The 17,012-nt window shown below is 43.9% G+C and overlaps 1 protein-coding gene across 9 annotated transcripts in view; it reads left to right on the top strand.

Annotated features, from left to right (window-relative positions):
• Window positions 1–17,012, top strand: part of TENM4 (teneurin transmembrane protein 4) — a 585,909-nt gene that overhangs the window by 554,990 nt on the left and 13,907 nt on the right. For all 9 annotated transcript variants that reach the window (XM_058419235.1, XM_040055308.2, XM_058419240.1 and 6 more), the window contains 4 exons: window positions 1,990–2,162; window positions 5,676–5,911; window positions 12,244–12,540; window positions 13,765–15,379. In XM_058419235.1, the coding sequence (XP_058275218.1) occupies window positions 1,990–2,162; window positions 5,676–5,911; window positions 12,244–12,540; window positions 13,765–15,379 (2,321 nt within the window). The remainder of the gene's footprint in view (window positions 1–1,989; window positions 2,163–5,675; window positions 5,912–12,243; window positions 12,541–13,764; window positions 15,380–17,012) is intronic.

The raw sequence follows: 17,012 nt of genomic DNA, 5'->3' as shown, positions 1-17,012 counted from the left end.
GCCCTTCCTCACATTAAATCACCGCCACTGTATTTCAGAATTGAAGTAGCAGCACTGTGTTCAAATCTGGAAAAAGTGAGAGTGGAAGAGGAGACAATTTTTTTTCCTGTATAGTGCAGAACCAGTCCAGTGACTGCTCATGGGTCTCTCATCGGTTGCAGTTCAAGAATACTTTGTGTTTGCCTTGCCTTGCCTTGCCTTGGCCTACCTCCCCTCCCCCCACCACCCCCTTCCCCTCCGCTCCCCTTTTCTCCTTGGGTTTTTGTTTGGTTTCTGGGTTTTGTTGCTAGATAGGGTGTATTTTCTTATTCCCCAGCTCAGAGTAGTCCCAAGGAAAAGCATCAAGAACTCCTCAGCCATCTGGTCCCTCCAAGGTCTGATCATCTGTATCCAGATCCCCTCTAAGACATTACTCTAACTTATTCTTAAAAGAGTTGGGCAATGGGTTTTCCAGTGCTCCATCTGTTCCTCTGCTTGGAGCAACCATAGGCATTGAAAATGTTCTGCAGCTTCTAACCTGAATTTTTGTTGTTTCCATTTACTTGCTGTCACATACTCAGTAGACATGATAAGCAATTTATTCTAATCCTCTTCAGAACACCCATCGTTAGGATGGCATCTTCCCATTTCCTTGTTTCCCCTTTTCTGAATGACCTCTTTTATTCTGGCTTTGCCTCTTACATCAAGTTTTCTGAACTTGTTATCCTCAGTGTATCATTTACATTACTCTGTCATTATGAAGAATGGTGCCCTTCATTGGACACTGCATTCCTGCAAAGGCTCACCACTGGGTAACACAGAAGAACAAGACCTCTCTGCTCACCCACCATTTACTTTGCATCCCCAAGTGATACATTTTCATAATATGATCTACTTCATTTCATATAAATAATTCTTAAAAGAGTGGTGGGCAGGACTTTATAAGAAGTCAAGCACTTATCCCTGATTGATTTTCTCGATTTTTTATGTTTCTCCCTAACTATTTAAATACCCTTTTCCTGAAGGTCCATCTCATCAGACGGTCCAACAGTCCTCCAGAGATTAGCCAGCAGAGTTCCCTATTGCTCTCCATTTCAACTGCAACACTGCAAAGGTCCCTTGTCATCCTTCTGGGTCTGTGAACCTTTTTGTAATGCCACAGATGGGAGGCATAATGGTGTGTTTACTCTCTTAACTCAGGAGGGCTCTAGACACAAGTGTCTGTTTCTCTTTTTATCAAAAAATAACTCCCCCAGCTTGTTAACTGCGGTGGGGCCTGTGTGTATGAAGCTTATTTTATCTGGGCCCTGGTATATAGGTGTCCACATCACAGAAACCTTCCCAGATGGTGCTTATGTTGATTCCTCATTGGAAAAGCCAAGGACACAGTAGGGGTGAAAACTGTTCTGCTTTTTTACACTTTTAAATCAGTCCTTCCATATGGTCCTAGGAACAGTAAAAGGTAGACACGGGAGTTCAGCTGCGCTCAGGACTCTACACCATGTTCACAAAGGGCAGTTCTCTACCTGTTGTGGCCAATCTGGTCCTTGCTGTTACCCTAATATTTAGATTTTTAAAATTAGATCGGGAAAAAAAAATTTAATTACTGAACTCAGGACACAACCAAACAAATCAGTTGGTGGCCTTCAGAAATTCCTAGTTCTAGACAGGATGCACAGGCTGTGCTTTTCTGTAAGTCACAGCGTAGTAGATGGGAAATAAAGTTACTCTTGTAAACAAGAAGCATAGTGCAGGTGAGAAGTGTTGGAAAAACATTGTTAAAATACAAGCTATGTATTTAGTAATTTTCTATTCTTTGCTTCATTTTCTCCAGCTAAAAGCTGTGATTTTCTTCTCATGAGTCCAAAAAAAGTCAAGACTCTCAGAAAGAGTGCTAGTGCATTTTTTTCTGTGAAAAATCTGGATGCTGATTTGAAGAATTGGTCTCTGCTTTATAGGATGATTTGTCCTCTGTTGATGCTGTTGACTTCATTGCATTCTCTCTTTCAGATATGACAGCTTTGGCCGCCTCACCAACGTGACCTTTCCTACTGGCCAAGTGAGCAGCTTCCGCAGCGATACCGACAGTTCTGTGCATGTCCAGGTGGAAACCTCCAGCAAGGATGATGTTACAATAACAACCAATTTGTCAGCATCAGGGGCCTTCTACACCCTGCTGCAAGGTGAGTTGGGCCACCACCCCTCTCCTGACCGAGCTGCACACAATGGATTATCCCTCAGGAAACAGGCATCATCTTGATAATCCCAGCACCAAAAATCACCTGCATTCTCAGTGCCCCAGAGCTCCCCACATGCTGGTACAGACACAACTCACACCTACTTAGCCTCGTTCCCTAGCACAGTGGATGCTCTGCAGCTGTTTTACTGCTCCGCTCCCAGCCAGTCCCCTTGCCATGCAGGCTCCTGCAGTGCAGTCCTCCATCATCATTACCTTTATTGTTGTAACTAACAGGGTTGCATAAATCAAGCCACACTTCCAGCCAACCCCTTTGCTTCAGTCTCTTAATGGCTTCTGACTTAACATTTGCTCACCTCCTGGAACAGCTTTCCAGGTGTTTGCTGGAGATCTGATTCCTTGTTCACTGGCGTTTCAAACATTCACAAGGAAGATCCAGAGAACTGACCATCCCGAAAGGTCTGTGTTTGAGCTAGAGGTGGTGTGAAGAGGGACAAAGGAGAAGTGGACAGGTGGGGTAGGACTGGTGGGATCAGTTTGTGGCTGTCGGAAATGAGCACAGTTGTGGCCTGTGATCGGAAGGTGGGAAGCAGAGGACTGATTAGGAAAAGGAGGAAAATGAAAAGAAAAGATTAAGAAATGAGGAAAAGGAAATTAAGTGGGAAGTTAAAGAGGAATAAATAGCAGAGGAGCACTGTGCTGACAGTGTTGGTTGTGGCAGAATCTGTACTGCACAAACAGTGCCAGCCTGTATCTCTGGGTTCTGAAAGCTGAAGCCTCCTTAGGATCAGGATGAGCTCTCACAGCTGGATAGAGGAAGGGGAAGGAGCTTTCAAACTCTGCTTTCTTTACTCCCCAGACCTCATTCACTCTGTCTATGACTGATAACAATGGGGTGTGAAACGTCTTTTCTCCTTGTGAGGAACAAACTGCTCCAAGTGTGGCAAACGTTCCAGAGTGACGTTTATTCCCACATCTCTGGGATACAATTTCCTTCCCCCTTCCTGTAACAAGATCAACCTTTCCTAAAAGAAGGTGCCTGCTATGCCTGAAACACTGCTTTTACCCTTCTGAAGAGGGCAGCTGAGAGTGTTCCAGCCCCCTCAAGCTGTCCCCATATTCCTGTAGGGAAAAAATTTTTTATTCTTTACTTGAGCCCGTAAGACAGGTGCAACCTACCCCACCCCATCTCACTCACTCGCATTAAGATGTGTGGCAACTGCACAGACATGGGGTTGGCTTTGCCTCAAGAGCCTAATTAAGCAATAGAGCCCACTGTTGGGGGTCCTTTAGTGACAAAATTGACTGTGGTGTGTTTTATATACTCAGAGCCGAAGGCAGTTACATAATGGTGCCACAGTCAATTCTGTCATTGTCCTGCCCTCTGGCACAGGGACATTCTAGCTATTAGAACATGCAGAATTACAAACAGCTTAACTGTCTTCAGAAGTATAAAATTATGAAACACTTTGCATCTGAAGAAACTCACTTAAAACAAAGATCTGGATAATGTTGCAGAGGAGGTGCCTTGATGAACCAAACTCTTGGTGAACCTTTCAGGAAACCTGGATCACATTATGAACAGATGAGATCTGAGAAAGCATTTTCAGAAGATTGCAAATCCCTGTAGGATGGATTTAGGAGCTTCTACAACAGACACATCAACACTCCAGTGGGATTTTGTCTTCTGGACTAGTGACAAAGTGAGCATTTGTTCAGTGCCAATGTAGGGCAGTAGTGCCCTAGAGCGAAAGCAGCCTAAAATACAGCACCCAACGGTCCATGGATTTCATGTAGCCCTTGAGAAATGCCTTCCAGAGCCAGGGAGGAGTCCTCTCTTGCAAAAATGTTGAAAGTAGAGGATTTACATTCCCCACCCTGTACTGCAGGACTGGTGACAATAACCCTTCTGTGGTGCTTATGTAACACGAAAGGAACTTCATGTGTCTGATTAATTTCATGTAAACCTTCAAGCCTTCCTCTGCTTCCTGGTGAAGAAAAAAGAAGGAGGAATGTATTCACTATCAGGGATATTTCACTGATTTGATTTAAAGCACATCTCCTCATACTTTAGCATCAAACTAAGCATCTAAGAAAGGTGTAGCAGCCAACTGGCTGTCCCTTCTCTCCATTTGCAGACTCAGGCATGGAGGGGTTTGGTCTGGCTGGAGTCTGTGTCAAAGACCATTGACTTAGAGTGCTCAGTGGTAGACCTAAAATGCATGGATCTGCATTGTGGATCACTGCTGTATGTTTTTGGCATAATCCTGTGCCCCAGCGGTTTTACTATCACTGCTGTGTAAAGCTGAGCGGTGGTTCTGCTGAGGTGTCTGTGTCAGAACTCCAGCTGGCTACCACAGGAGCATGATGAGACCCACATAAAAAAGGACCAGTTGGTGTCACATTTCCTTCCCTAACTATACCAAACTGTGCTCTTTGCTGATCTATTTCTTGGGGACAAGAAATGGTAATTTCACTTTGATCTTGTTTCCTGCTGAGCTATGGCAGAGCAACTAGTGAATAAAACCCAGCTTGCCTCAGAAAGGAAAAACACATAATGGGAATTTTCAGTGGGTGTTTTTATTCACAATTAAGAGTTTATGGTGGCCTGGGAGACAGAAATGGTAATATTTTCCAGCTTTTGAGGACCTTCAGATAAGGCAGTGTTTGTATAATATGTTTTTAAAGCCATTCTGCACTGAGTAAGTCTGATGCTTTCTTACCCTTCATGAGCTACTCTCTGCAGAGATAAATGCCAGCTGGAGATTCAAAGGATGGGCTTTCAGCCTGCCTGATTCCTGAAGGATGTAGAAGAGAGATTGCTGTTCTGTTCAACTCTTCCTGAATTCCTAAATACTGGCCTCAAAACCTGATCTTTCAAGAGCTAGTGGAGGCCAGATGTATAGACATGTGGCAGCTTAATGCCTCTGCTTTCTCTCCAAACATGAGAACTTCAGTTGCCTCCTGAAAGCTTTCTCAAGGGAAAGGATTTGGCTGTTGTTTGGGGAACTGTTTAGCATTAACTTGCTCTGCAATTTCCTGTCACTTGTGAGACAGTGAATACGCTGAGGAAAGTAGGTGGCCCCACTTTCTCATATATTGTTGTGAAATTAAGATCTTTAGGATATAAATGCATGGAAAGTTTTCAGTCAGACTGATCTAAAACAAATATCTCACCACTCAGTGTTTTAGCCTAGAGGAAGGGGTTTGAACTTGCATCCTTTAGTAAGGTATTACACAGTTTTTTCACTTTTTTAACCTGTGCATGACTTTCTGCAAGAATATGAGGTGCTGAAGCTCATCGGAATGAAAAAGCAATTGTCCATGTTTACTTTCCCTGATGAAACCAATGTTTTGCTCCCATTGTGTGGGACAGGTGAGTAACAGAGTGCATTTGGTTACAACCATCCAAAGTGCTGATGCAGCCTAGGTGAGGGAGCAAATGAAGAGGTGGAGCTGTATTATCAAAGATCAGCAAAGAACTCTTTTCTGTCTTCAGACCAAGTCCGAAACAGCTACTACATCGGTGCTGATGGCTCCCTCAGACTGATGCTCGCCAATGGCATGGAGGTGGCCCTGCAGACCGAGCCTCATCTGCTGGCTGGCACCGTCAACCCCACGGTGGGCAAGAGGAATGTCACCCTGCCCATCGACAATGGCCTCAACCTCGTGGAGTGGAGGCAGAGGAAGGAGCAAGCGAGAGGGCAGGTCACTGTCTTTGGACGTCGGCTGAGGGTAAGTGAGAACCACAAGCACTTTTGGCCTCCGCCTCCCATCTCATCAGTCCCCAGTCTCATGGCAGAAAGGGATGGGTATGATTAGCATTGTCTGCAATAGGGGTGGAGCTGCAGGACAGAGAATTGGCTGTTCATCCTCAGTGAAATAACCTTTATGACTGGACTATATTATTGTGTCTCCTTATGTGCTGATGTTCCCTTAGCCATCAAAGGTGGTACTGCTGATCTCCCTACCAGGCCTTGGCATCACTGGGAATGCGTGACCTCCCATCAGATGCACAGGTTTAACCATCATCTCAGGCTGTTTAAGCAAGCCAGGGACAGTCATAACTATAAAATACCACACCAGTTGGTGTGTTAGTGCAGGTGTTTTCTACCTGTGCTGCCGGCAGTGATAGAACAGAGTACTGAAAGCTTTCTAAGCATATCAGGACAGGCTGAGAGAGCTGAGGTTGTTTAGCCTGAAGAAAAAAAGGCTCCAGGGAGACCTTAAAGTGCCTTCTATTACCTAAAGGGGCTTCAGGAGAGCTGGAGGGGGACTGAGGACAAGGGCATAGAGTTACAGGGCAAGGGAGAATTAATTCAAACTGAAAAAAAGAGGCTTTGGATTAGATATTAGTGAGAATTTTTTTCCTGTGACAATGGTGAGACACTGGCACAGGCTGCCGAGGGATGATGTGGCTGTCCCATCCCTGGAAGTGTTCAAAGCCAGGTTGGATGTGGTTGGTCTAGTGGAAGGTGTCCCCGCTCATGGCAGGGGGATAGGAACTCGAAGATCTTTAAGGCCCCCTCCTACCCAAACGATTCAATGATTCTATGAATACTGTTCATTGGGAAACCTCAGAAAAAAAACCTCTGGATTCCTGAAATTGCTAGCCTGTTGAACCTGTTGAAGAACTGGGCTTGCAAAGCATTGCACCACAATTGCTGTTGTTCCCTGAAGTGTTACAAGCAGCTCCAGCCTGACAGTATTCTCCCTCCAGGAGTGCCCAGACCTTTCTGTGCTTGAGACTGATGTGTTTTGAAAACATTGTTCCGCACAATGCACCTCATACTTGTCAGGGCTGTTTAAAGATCTTGCCCAATAAGCTGTAATTCATCTGCTAACTGCTGGCAAAGCTGGGAACTTGTAATAGCAAGTCCTGTGCACTCACCCTGTACCTTGCTAGTCTCAGAGTCACAGGCTGATGAACAGTTCCTGGGAAGCTGCTCAGCACCTGGCAAATTCAGACCCTCTGAGAAAGATGCATAGTGCTGTGCAATGCCACCACAGCAAAAGGACTGCAGTTATTTATTCACACTTAAGCTTGACAGTAAATATCAATGCTCTGGTTTCAGGGTATGTGTTTCCCAGTCCTTGCTCTTCACCTCTCCCTATTCCCTGCTGCATGACCTCTGCCACTTCGGTGTGATTTCTCCCATCTTTCCTTGCTCACACTTGTCAAGTATTTCTTTTCAATCTCTCCACCGCAGCCTCTGTTCTTTTCCCCATGGGTCGATAGCCTCATATTTTGTTACCAGGAGAAAAAATGCAAACAGTAATGAAAGCTGAAGCTGCTTTTTCATTGTGAACTGCTGTGTATCTGCAGATCAGTTGTCATCACACTTTTCTTGTAGGATTTGTCTTGGGGGGCTTATTCTATTTCATTTCCCTTTATTTCCTTTTATTTCCTTTTATTTTATTTTAATAACTGATGAAATTTGCAGAAAGATCTTTTTCTGAAAAGAGAGGCCTTCTGAAATCTGCAGCTGGGTCACAGCTATTTGGTGTTCAAAACAGTTTCCATTCATTTAGCCACAGTTCAGCTGCCCGTATCAGTTTTATCTCCCAAAATTTTTGCAGTAGATTCAAACACAGAATGTGTCTGTGTTTTATATTGTACTGCAGTTGGAAAAACATTTGCAAAATTAATTTTCAGGCTAGTTGCTGGTATCCCTATAAATCTGACAGCATTTATTCACATTTGGAGCCTATCAGGGCCCTTCTAGTGAAGAAGAAGTGCATCTTACATGGTTGAAGGACTCAGATAGGGCTGTGTTCAGGGGTTCAAAGTAGTTGAGAGTGTATGTTTTAAGATGTTTTAAGTTGTGTGTCTGTGCATGTGTGGCAGCATCTGCACACCTTATACAAAAACCTGCAAGGTGCTAATTGCCTCCCTGGGGATTGAACAACATTTAACATATTCTCTGTGTGATGTTCCCCTCTTCCCTCACACCAATAATTGCTGCTTTCCCTGGCAGGAGAGAAACATAGGAAAGAGAAATTCAACATGTTTTTGCTCATTTTGGGAAACGTAACCATTTTCTGCTATATGTGACTAAGTAACTACTTTCCCTCTCCCCTCACCCCTCACCCCTCATGCTCACATGAGACAGCAGCAAAAAATGGTGCTCCACAGGGAAAGAGCATCCCAAAGAGGCTCCAGCATTATTCCATGAAGCCTTTGAATGAGGACAGCTGGATTTGGATGCTGTAAAAGAGTGATCCTTTCTACTGTCATCACAAGGATCCACTTTCTATGAGTTGTGCCTCTTCCTCCCACGGTGTGCTGTTGCCATGAGCTCAGCCAGCTCCCAGCACGATGAGGCCACTTTCACAGCTGCCTCCCGAACCTCCCTAGGAAATAATACAGTACACAGTTCCTTATTGCATGGATAAGGCTCATAGCAGGGACTTCTGAATGGATGAAGGGAAAGGGACAGCCCTGATACCTTTCTCCCTGTTCCACCAGTGCTGACCTGGCTCTGTACTTGGCCAGGCAGCTGTAAAGCAGCACAAGTATGTTAAAGCAGCCCCTTTCACTTTTGCTGTCCCATACAGCCCATGAAAAGTTGTGATGCTTTATCCGCCCACCTGGCAGTGAGATATCCTTGCATATTGGCTGGCTTTGAATTCCACCCATCCCTGGCCAACAGCAGCAACAGACTCCATTTGCAGAGAGAGCTTCAAGGAACAGGACTTCTCCCCATTTTTTTTTTTAATTAAACAAACTTGAGTTTTGCAATGAAAAAGGATGTAAAATAATCTCTGACAATAGAGCAGATAGGACAGCAAAAAGATACAGAGCTGCTGGCTCAATTCTTCTGTTTATTTACTCATGGAAATTCCTGTCATAAGTCACTTCTTTTCCCAAGACCTTGGCAGCAGGTTAATGGTGGCATCAAGACCTAATATCCCAGAAATCCCCAGAGCCATCATGACCAGGGAGGGATATGCTGCTAACCATTCCTGGTATGCTGACTAATAAAGATGGTCCAGGATGATCTCTACAATTTCTGCAAGACATTGAGGTCTGGAAATGGCCACTCCAGCAGTTTCACCAATTTGCTGGGGAAGTTCCTTTGTTGGCAGCCTTCCATCTCATGGATGTCATTGGCTCCTAGAGTTCTCATCGCAGGAGTATTTTTTGTCCTCCTCTGCTAAAGGTTGCCAGGCTATTTTAATAGGAATCCTCTCCCTTTTTGTGCTCTTGTGTTCCCAGGGAGATCAATGCATGTTGTTTAATCATTATTTAAGCTAAAAGAGTGCCAAAGGAAGCATTGGAGAAATCAGAAATGGTGGTGTGTTTATACTCTTTTTTTTTTGCAGAGGAAGCTAAGGGATTGAATAAAGTACTGTGGAACGTGAGTTTGGAGTTAAATTTAGTCTCTCACACATTTTAAAAGGGATGTCAAATCCACTGTGAACTGTGGATTTAAATTTACCCTGTCTTGATTCTGTGCTGATCACAAACCTTGTCAAATGCTCTGAGGGGCAAAACCTTTTTGCAGGAGGTTTTCAGGCTCCATTCCAGAATAAAGTCTAGGATGGAGGATGGCACTTTATTTAGCTTCTCACCATAAACCACAGTTATTGGACTGCAGCCTGCAGCCCTGTCAGTTCTTCTGCAGAAAATTCACTTCTATACAAGGCATGCCCTTGAACAAGTATGAAGAAGATTTAGACCCTCTTCACAGGCTACTGGCAGGGTAGGGTTCACTTTGCTCATCACCTTGAGGGGTTACTGTTAGCACTGCAGCCCTTCTCAGATAAAAGAGACAGTCCACCAAGAGAGCAGAAGAAAACAAATCATGAAAAAATAAAATACAGGAAAAGGGAGATTGGTTCCAACTAGTACAGACATTGCTTGCCAGAGCATAAGGAGAGTGGAACAATTTATGGCACCAGTCAGGGGATACAGACATTTGGACTGAGCTTAAAGAGCTATCCAGGGACCTGCTTTTGGTCCTTCCATCCCAGTGAATGTCACTACTGCTAGCATACTTCTCAGGAAGACCTCATTCAGCCTGGATTACTGTTCCAGCCCTAAAAGAACTCTTTCCAGCTTTCTTGGCAAAAGCCTGGAGCAGAAGAAGCTGCAGCTGCCAGGATGGAGCTGCTCTGTGAATATATGGGAGGTAGAGATGCTATTATTTCCTGCTTTGCTTTTCTGTTTTTGCAAGGAATTTTCACTCCTATTTCTCTCTCTATAGCAGCAAGCACCTAGGAGATACAAAATTACTCTTAGTTACATGTGTGCATCTGTACTTAAGAGTTTTGATACCTTTTTAATTATTTTCCAGCTTCCCTGTTACAGTGGCTGATTTCTTCTCTCCCACTGCACATTAACACTCTATTTCTCACTTAATTAGAGCATTGTCTACCTTTCTACAAAACTTCTTCCCTCAAGTCATACCCACCTCTTACCCTTGTTACTCACAAACTGAAAATTGTTTTTGCACTTCCCTCTTCTCTTACATCATCCTCACACTTACATCATGGCAACAATTCTTTCTCTCCCCAGCTCCTGGGATACCTCCTTTTGAATTTTGGCTTTCTGGTGTCCCTGTTCTCTAGGCTTCAGCATAGATGTCTGCACACGCAAGACAAAGGCACTACAGTGATTCAGCCTTTCCCTCTCCTGTTCTCCCAGGGCTGAGGAACCTTTTCTCCATTGATTCAACCCCATCCATACTCTTGCTCTTTAGCTCTCAGATACTCCCACATCCCTAAAACTTCATCAGGAATTCAATCATGCATCCTTGGTCATTGAGCAATGGCCAAGCTCAAAGCTGGAAGGTGCAGAGAACAGAGCTCAGGGCACAGAATTATTGAATCAGATGTTGTTCAAGTTGAAAAAGACCACTTAAGATCACCAAGTCCAACCATGCAAAGTCATACAAGTTGAACTGAAGTAAGGACCACCACCATATTCACCACTAAACCATGTCATCAAGTGCCATATCTGCATGTTTTTGAACACTTCCTGAATGTTCAGGAGTGTCAGTGTTTTTAACTTAATCTAAAAACCTCATATCAAGCAGCAAACTCTGGTTTACTGACTGTAGCTGAAGGACTGCAGAGGGAACTGAAAACCAAGTCAGCTCTTTGGAGTTTGAGATGCATCCAAGGAGAATCTACACCTTTCCAGAAGAAAGTTGTTCACTAGCTGAAAGAGATTTGGAAGTGGTGGGACGGAGAAAGAGCTATCTTTACTGGCAAGTTCATACTGGGAATACTGGTTTTCCTTCTTGCTTTCAAACCAGTACTTTTACTGGTGTGGTGATGTGGCTTTGTAAGTCTCCTTGCAGACGTGGCTAGACATGAATTTTATTATCAGCTCCTTTTTGTATTGCTGTGCACTGCAACCCCTGACTCAAAATGTGTTCCTGCTCTTGCCTTAGAAGTAAATACCTTTGCTTAACACCGGTGCCTCTGCATTTCTAAAGATCAGAGTATAATTATGCCACTCTGAATAACCCCAGGACAATGAAGTTAAAGCACCAGCTCTTGCAGGAAAGTTCCTGCCCTGTGTAATGTCTACAGTGGTTAAAGCCTCCGTATTTCATCTCAGGGGAAATTATTAACTTCCTATGCCTGCATTATATTCAGTAAACTCAGATTTCTATATTCAGTAAACAGTGATTTCTACTACGTTGACACAACATCCATCTCTTTTCTACAAGTGTCTTTGGATATGCATGAAAGCAAAAGACTCAATATTCTAAGTTTGATACGTAGAATATCTTGGAACTATTCCTTGCAACAAGTTCTCATTCTGTGTTCTGTAGGTCACATCTGCTGTAGCAGTCTTAAACCTAAATTTGGGATATGAGCAATATTCCTTCACTGTGGTGTTTCAAAAGTACCATGCTTCTGCCCCTCTCATCACTGAAGTCAGTGAAAGCAATGTTAAGACAACTCTTTGCTTTAAAAATTGTGTCTTACCCAGTGGTGATGCACAGCTGGACACTCTCCAGTGCGGTGTAAAGAGGTATTTGGTGAAACAAGGCTAGTCTTTCTAATTTAAACTGTTTCCAACTTCCTAATTCTCCCTCTTTTTTCTGTAGGTTCACAACAGGAACCTGCTGTCCCTTGACTTTGATCGTGTGACAAGGACTGAGAAAATCTATGATGACCACCGCAAGTTCACTCTCCGCATCCTCTACGACCAGGCAGGGAGGCCCAGTCTCTGGTCACCCAGCAGCAGACTGAATGGGGTCAATGTCACCTATTCCCCAGGAGGACACATTGCAGGGATTCAGAGGGGCACAATGTCACAAAGGATGGAGTACGATCAATCTGGCAGAATTACATCCAGAATCTTTGCTGATGGTAAAACATGGAGCTACACCTACTTGGAGAAGGTAAGAATGCTCTTACCACTCAGAGATGGTGCATTTGAGGCTCATGGGCTTTACTCCTTTGATATCAGTACAGCTGCACTCCTTCACCTCAGATAATTGCTGGTCCTTATGGTCCAGTCCTCTTCTGGCCCACTAAGGTGCACATAGTGGCTTTGGTGCCTGACCGCCACAGAGCAGTTGAAAATTATCTGAGATGATTTTTTCCGAGTCATGCTGAGAGCATGTGAACTGTGAAGCTTTGACATGTGATCTTTTAAGCACGATCGTGCTTTATTGAGTTGACTGCAATATAAAATATGCTCAGATAAAGTCAGCAGAGTGAACAGCAGGGATTTCCAGTAGGGTTTTCCATGTGAAAATGACCTATACATCCATTTTGTCATATACTCTGACATCCTGCCTTCTTCAAGTGGCCCATTTCTATTTACGAAAATACATGTAATTAATAAGTCAGGCATTAATTCAGCCCCACTGTTGTAGCACACTTTGCAGTGTTTCCTGGGGCCTGCACTCTGTAGGTTAGCATAGAACTTATATTTTCTGGGTATTACCATTCAGCATTACGCTGCCCAGTGACCCACAGACGTATATACTACATACCTGGGACTGAAATTTTTTGTTCCTGGTTTTTGAATAGCACCTATCCCTAAAACAGTGTAAGGAAACTGTAGTTGTGCCATATCTTTTAAAAAGGAAGAAGTATTGACTTATTCCTTGTATTATACAATCTATGTGGATTGTTTGTTATATGCAAAAAAAAAATCGCACAACCAATAAGCAAGCAGGCAGAAGTTTGGAGGAAGAGGACAACAGAAGATGGGTTGACTGAATTAATTCAGCATTGGAAGATGTTGGGGGATACTTTTTCAAGCATTGTTTGCTTGAAAACAGAGTAGCTCTACCAATTTTATTTAGTTAGTTTCCAAAGGCTATTGGCACAGAGAATTTGATAAGACAGCTATAGGGTAGTGATTTGAAAAACAGAGCATTCTGATCTTGGACCTTCCTTTCTGCATTAACTGCTTCTTCCACTGACCCACTCCTCTTTGAGGGTACTTGGTGTGCCACGTGCAGCTCCTTACCTCTCACTCTTGAATTCTATGAGTGCAGAGATTTGTCCTACTTGCCCTGCTTTTTGGACTGAGGAATCTTACAGGTTTTGTGAGAGTGTAATTTTTCTCAAACAACAGGGATATAATCTATATTTTTCTTCTTCCCATCCAGTCCATGGTGCTGCTGCTTCATAGCCAGAGACAGTACATCTTTGAGTTTGACAAGAATGACCGGTTGTCCTCGGTGACCATGCCCAATGTTGCCCGTCAGACTTTGGAAACCATTCGTTCCATTGGTTACTACAGGAACATCTACCGGCCACCAGAAGGCAATGCCTCAGTAATTCAGGACTTCACAGAGGACGAGCAACTCCTCCACACTTTGTACTTGGGCACAGGGAGACGTGTCATCTACAAGTATGGGAAGCTGTCCAAGTTAGCCGAGATGCTCTACGATACCACAAAGATCAGTTTCACATATGACGAAACTGCAGGTATGCTGAAGACCATAAACTTGCAGAATGAAGGGTTCACCTGCACAATCAGGTACAGACAGATAGGACCCCTCATTGACCGACAGATCTTCCGCTTCACTGAGGAAGGCATGGTGAATGCACGCTTTGACTATAACTATGACAACAGCTTCCGGGTGACCAGCATGCAAGCGGTCATCAACGAGACACCTTTGCCTATTGATCTCTACAGGTACGATGATGTGTCAGGCAAAACCGAGCAATTCGGTAAATTTGGGGTCATTTACTACGATATCAACCAGATTATCACCACTGCTGTCATGACCCACACTAAACATTTTGATGCCTATGGCAGGATGAAGGAGGTCCAGTATGAGATATTCCGGTCTCTCATGTACTGGATGACTGTGCAGTATGACAACATGGGGAGAGTGGTTAAGAAAGAGCTGAAGGTTGGCCCTTACGCAAACACAACTCGTTACTCATATGAATATGATGCTGATGGCCAGCTGCAGACTGTGTCTATCAATGACAAACCCCTCTGGCGTTACAGCTATGACCTAAATGGAAACCTCCATCTGTTGAGTCCGGGGAATAGTGCCCGCCTTACACCACTCAGGTATGACCTCAGGGATAGGATTACTAGACTGGGGGATGTGCAGTACAAAATGGATGAAGATGGTTTCCTGAAGCAAAGGGGCAATGATATTTTTGAGTACAATTCAGCTGGCCTGCTCATCAAAGCCTACAATAAAGTGAGTGGATGGAGTGTGAAGTACCGCTATGATGGCCTAGGAAGGAGAGTCTCCAGCAAAACCAGCCATGGCCATCACCTGCAGTTCTTCTATGCAGATCTGACCAACCCAACCAAGGTCACCCATTTGTACAACCACTCAAGCTCCGAGATCACCTCCTTGTACTATGACCTCCAAGGCCACCTTTTCGCAATGGAGCTGAGCAGTGGCGATGAATTCTACATAGCATGCGATAACATTGGCACTCCTTTGGCTGTCTTCAGTGGGACTGGCTTAATGATCAAACAGATACTGTACACAGCATATGGGGAGATCTATATGGACACTAATCCCAACTTCCAGATCATCATCGGCTACCATGGAGGACTGTATGACCCCCTCACAAAGCTTATCCACATGGGACGGAGAGACTACGATGTGCTAGCAGGTCGCTGGACAAGTCCGGACCATGATATGTGGAAGCATCTGAGTAGCAATAACATAATGCCTTTCAACTTATATATGTTCAAAAACAACAACCCCATTAGCAATTCTCAGGATATCAAATGTTATATGACAGGTAAGACATTTAAATTAAACATTTTCACAAGCTTACCATCAGCAAATAGGTGTCATGGTCTAATGCCACATAGAACTAAGCCCCACACCACAGCTGCTCAATCACTCCTCCCAGGTGGCATGGGAAACTGAAAAAGTGAGAAAACCCATAGACAGAGATTGAGATAAAGACAGTTTAATAGGAAAAGCAAAAGCTGCTTGTGCAAGAAAAGCAAAACCAGGAATTCATTCTCTACTTCCCATCAGAAGGCAGCCGTCCCCAGGACAGCAGGGCTCCGTCTCACAAAACTGTGGCTTGGGAAGACAAACACCATTACTCAAAATGTCCTCTCCTTCCTTCCTCCTCCCCAGCTTTACATGACATCCTATGCTCTGGGGTATTCTTTGGGTCAGTCAGGGTCAGCTGTCTGGCTGTGTCCCCTCCCAACTCCTTGTGCACCCCCAGCCCCCTCACTGATGGGGTGGGGTGAGAAGCAGAAAAGGCCTTGACTCTGTGTGAGCACTGCTCAGCAGTAGCAAAACCCTGTGTTACCAACACTTTCCAGAACAAATCCAACACACAGCCCTGTGCCAGCTACTGTAAAGAAATCCTCACTAAACCAGTACAATAGGTAATTCCTTTCTCAGTGCCCTGATAACCGTGAGGTTTTCCATTCTTTAATTGACATTAGTTTTACTTTGCTAGGACCCCCATGTACAGGGCATGTTTAATTCATTAGCATAGATGGAGATTGTAATTCCCAAACCTCTTTCCTTTTCTCTTCTTAGGTGTTTGTTCCTTTTATTTTGCTTACTGTTTTTGTCCTCTCAGATATATGAAGTTTAGCTACCAATTAATGTCCTGATAACCTTTCTCTTTGTAAAGGGGCAGCTCTGTTTATGCAGTTTTGCCTAGAGATTTATTTGTAACTAAAAAAATGGCATACAGATTTGTTTTAGCAGAACGGCAAAGCGATTTAAATCTTTCATTACAAACAGCCATTTCAGAGCGTCTACATGACTACTATGCTCATAGCTATGTAGTTCAAAGTTAATCTACAGTGTCTACAAAAAGTCAAGAAAAGAAAGTGCATTAGGCTTAAAGGACAGATTTTGGGGCAGACCTATCCCAAAGCTTGACACAATCTCTGAATTGCTTCCCCTGAAACTTTGTAAAATCGCTGTAATATGAGCTCTGGGGTATTTTTACAGAAAATCCTTTTGTGTGTTAAAAGTCCTTCCTATATTCATAGAATCATAGAAATATTTAGTTTGAAAAAGAACTTTTAGTCCAACTCTTTGGAAAAGACCTTTAAGTCCAAATATTAACCCAGCACTACCATGTCCACCATTAAACAGTGCCCCTAAGTGCCCAAACTACGCATCTTTTAAATCTCTTCTGGGATGGTGTCTCCACCACTGTCCTGGGCAGCCCATTCCAGTGCTTGACAACCCATTTGGTGAAGAAATTTTTCCCGAAATCCAATCTAAACCCCCTGATGCAACTTGAGGTTATTTCCTCATGTCCTATTGTTTGTTACTGGGAGAGCAGACCAACCCCCACCTCACTGTAGCCTCCTTTGAGGCAATTGTAGAGAGTGAACACCCCCACCTCCCCCAGTCACTTCTCATCAGACTTGTGCTCCAGACCCTTC

The sequence above is a fragment of the Hirundo rustica genome, chromosome 2 (genome assembly GCF_015227805.2).
Source record: "Hirundo rustica isolate bHirRus1 chromosome 2, bHirRus1.pri.v3, whole genome shotgun sequence".
Lineage (NCBI taxonomy): Eukaryota > Metazoa > Chordata > Aves > Passeriformes > Hirundinidae > Hirundo > Hirundo rustica.
This window is presented reverse-complemented; position numbering and strand designations above follow the sequence as displayed.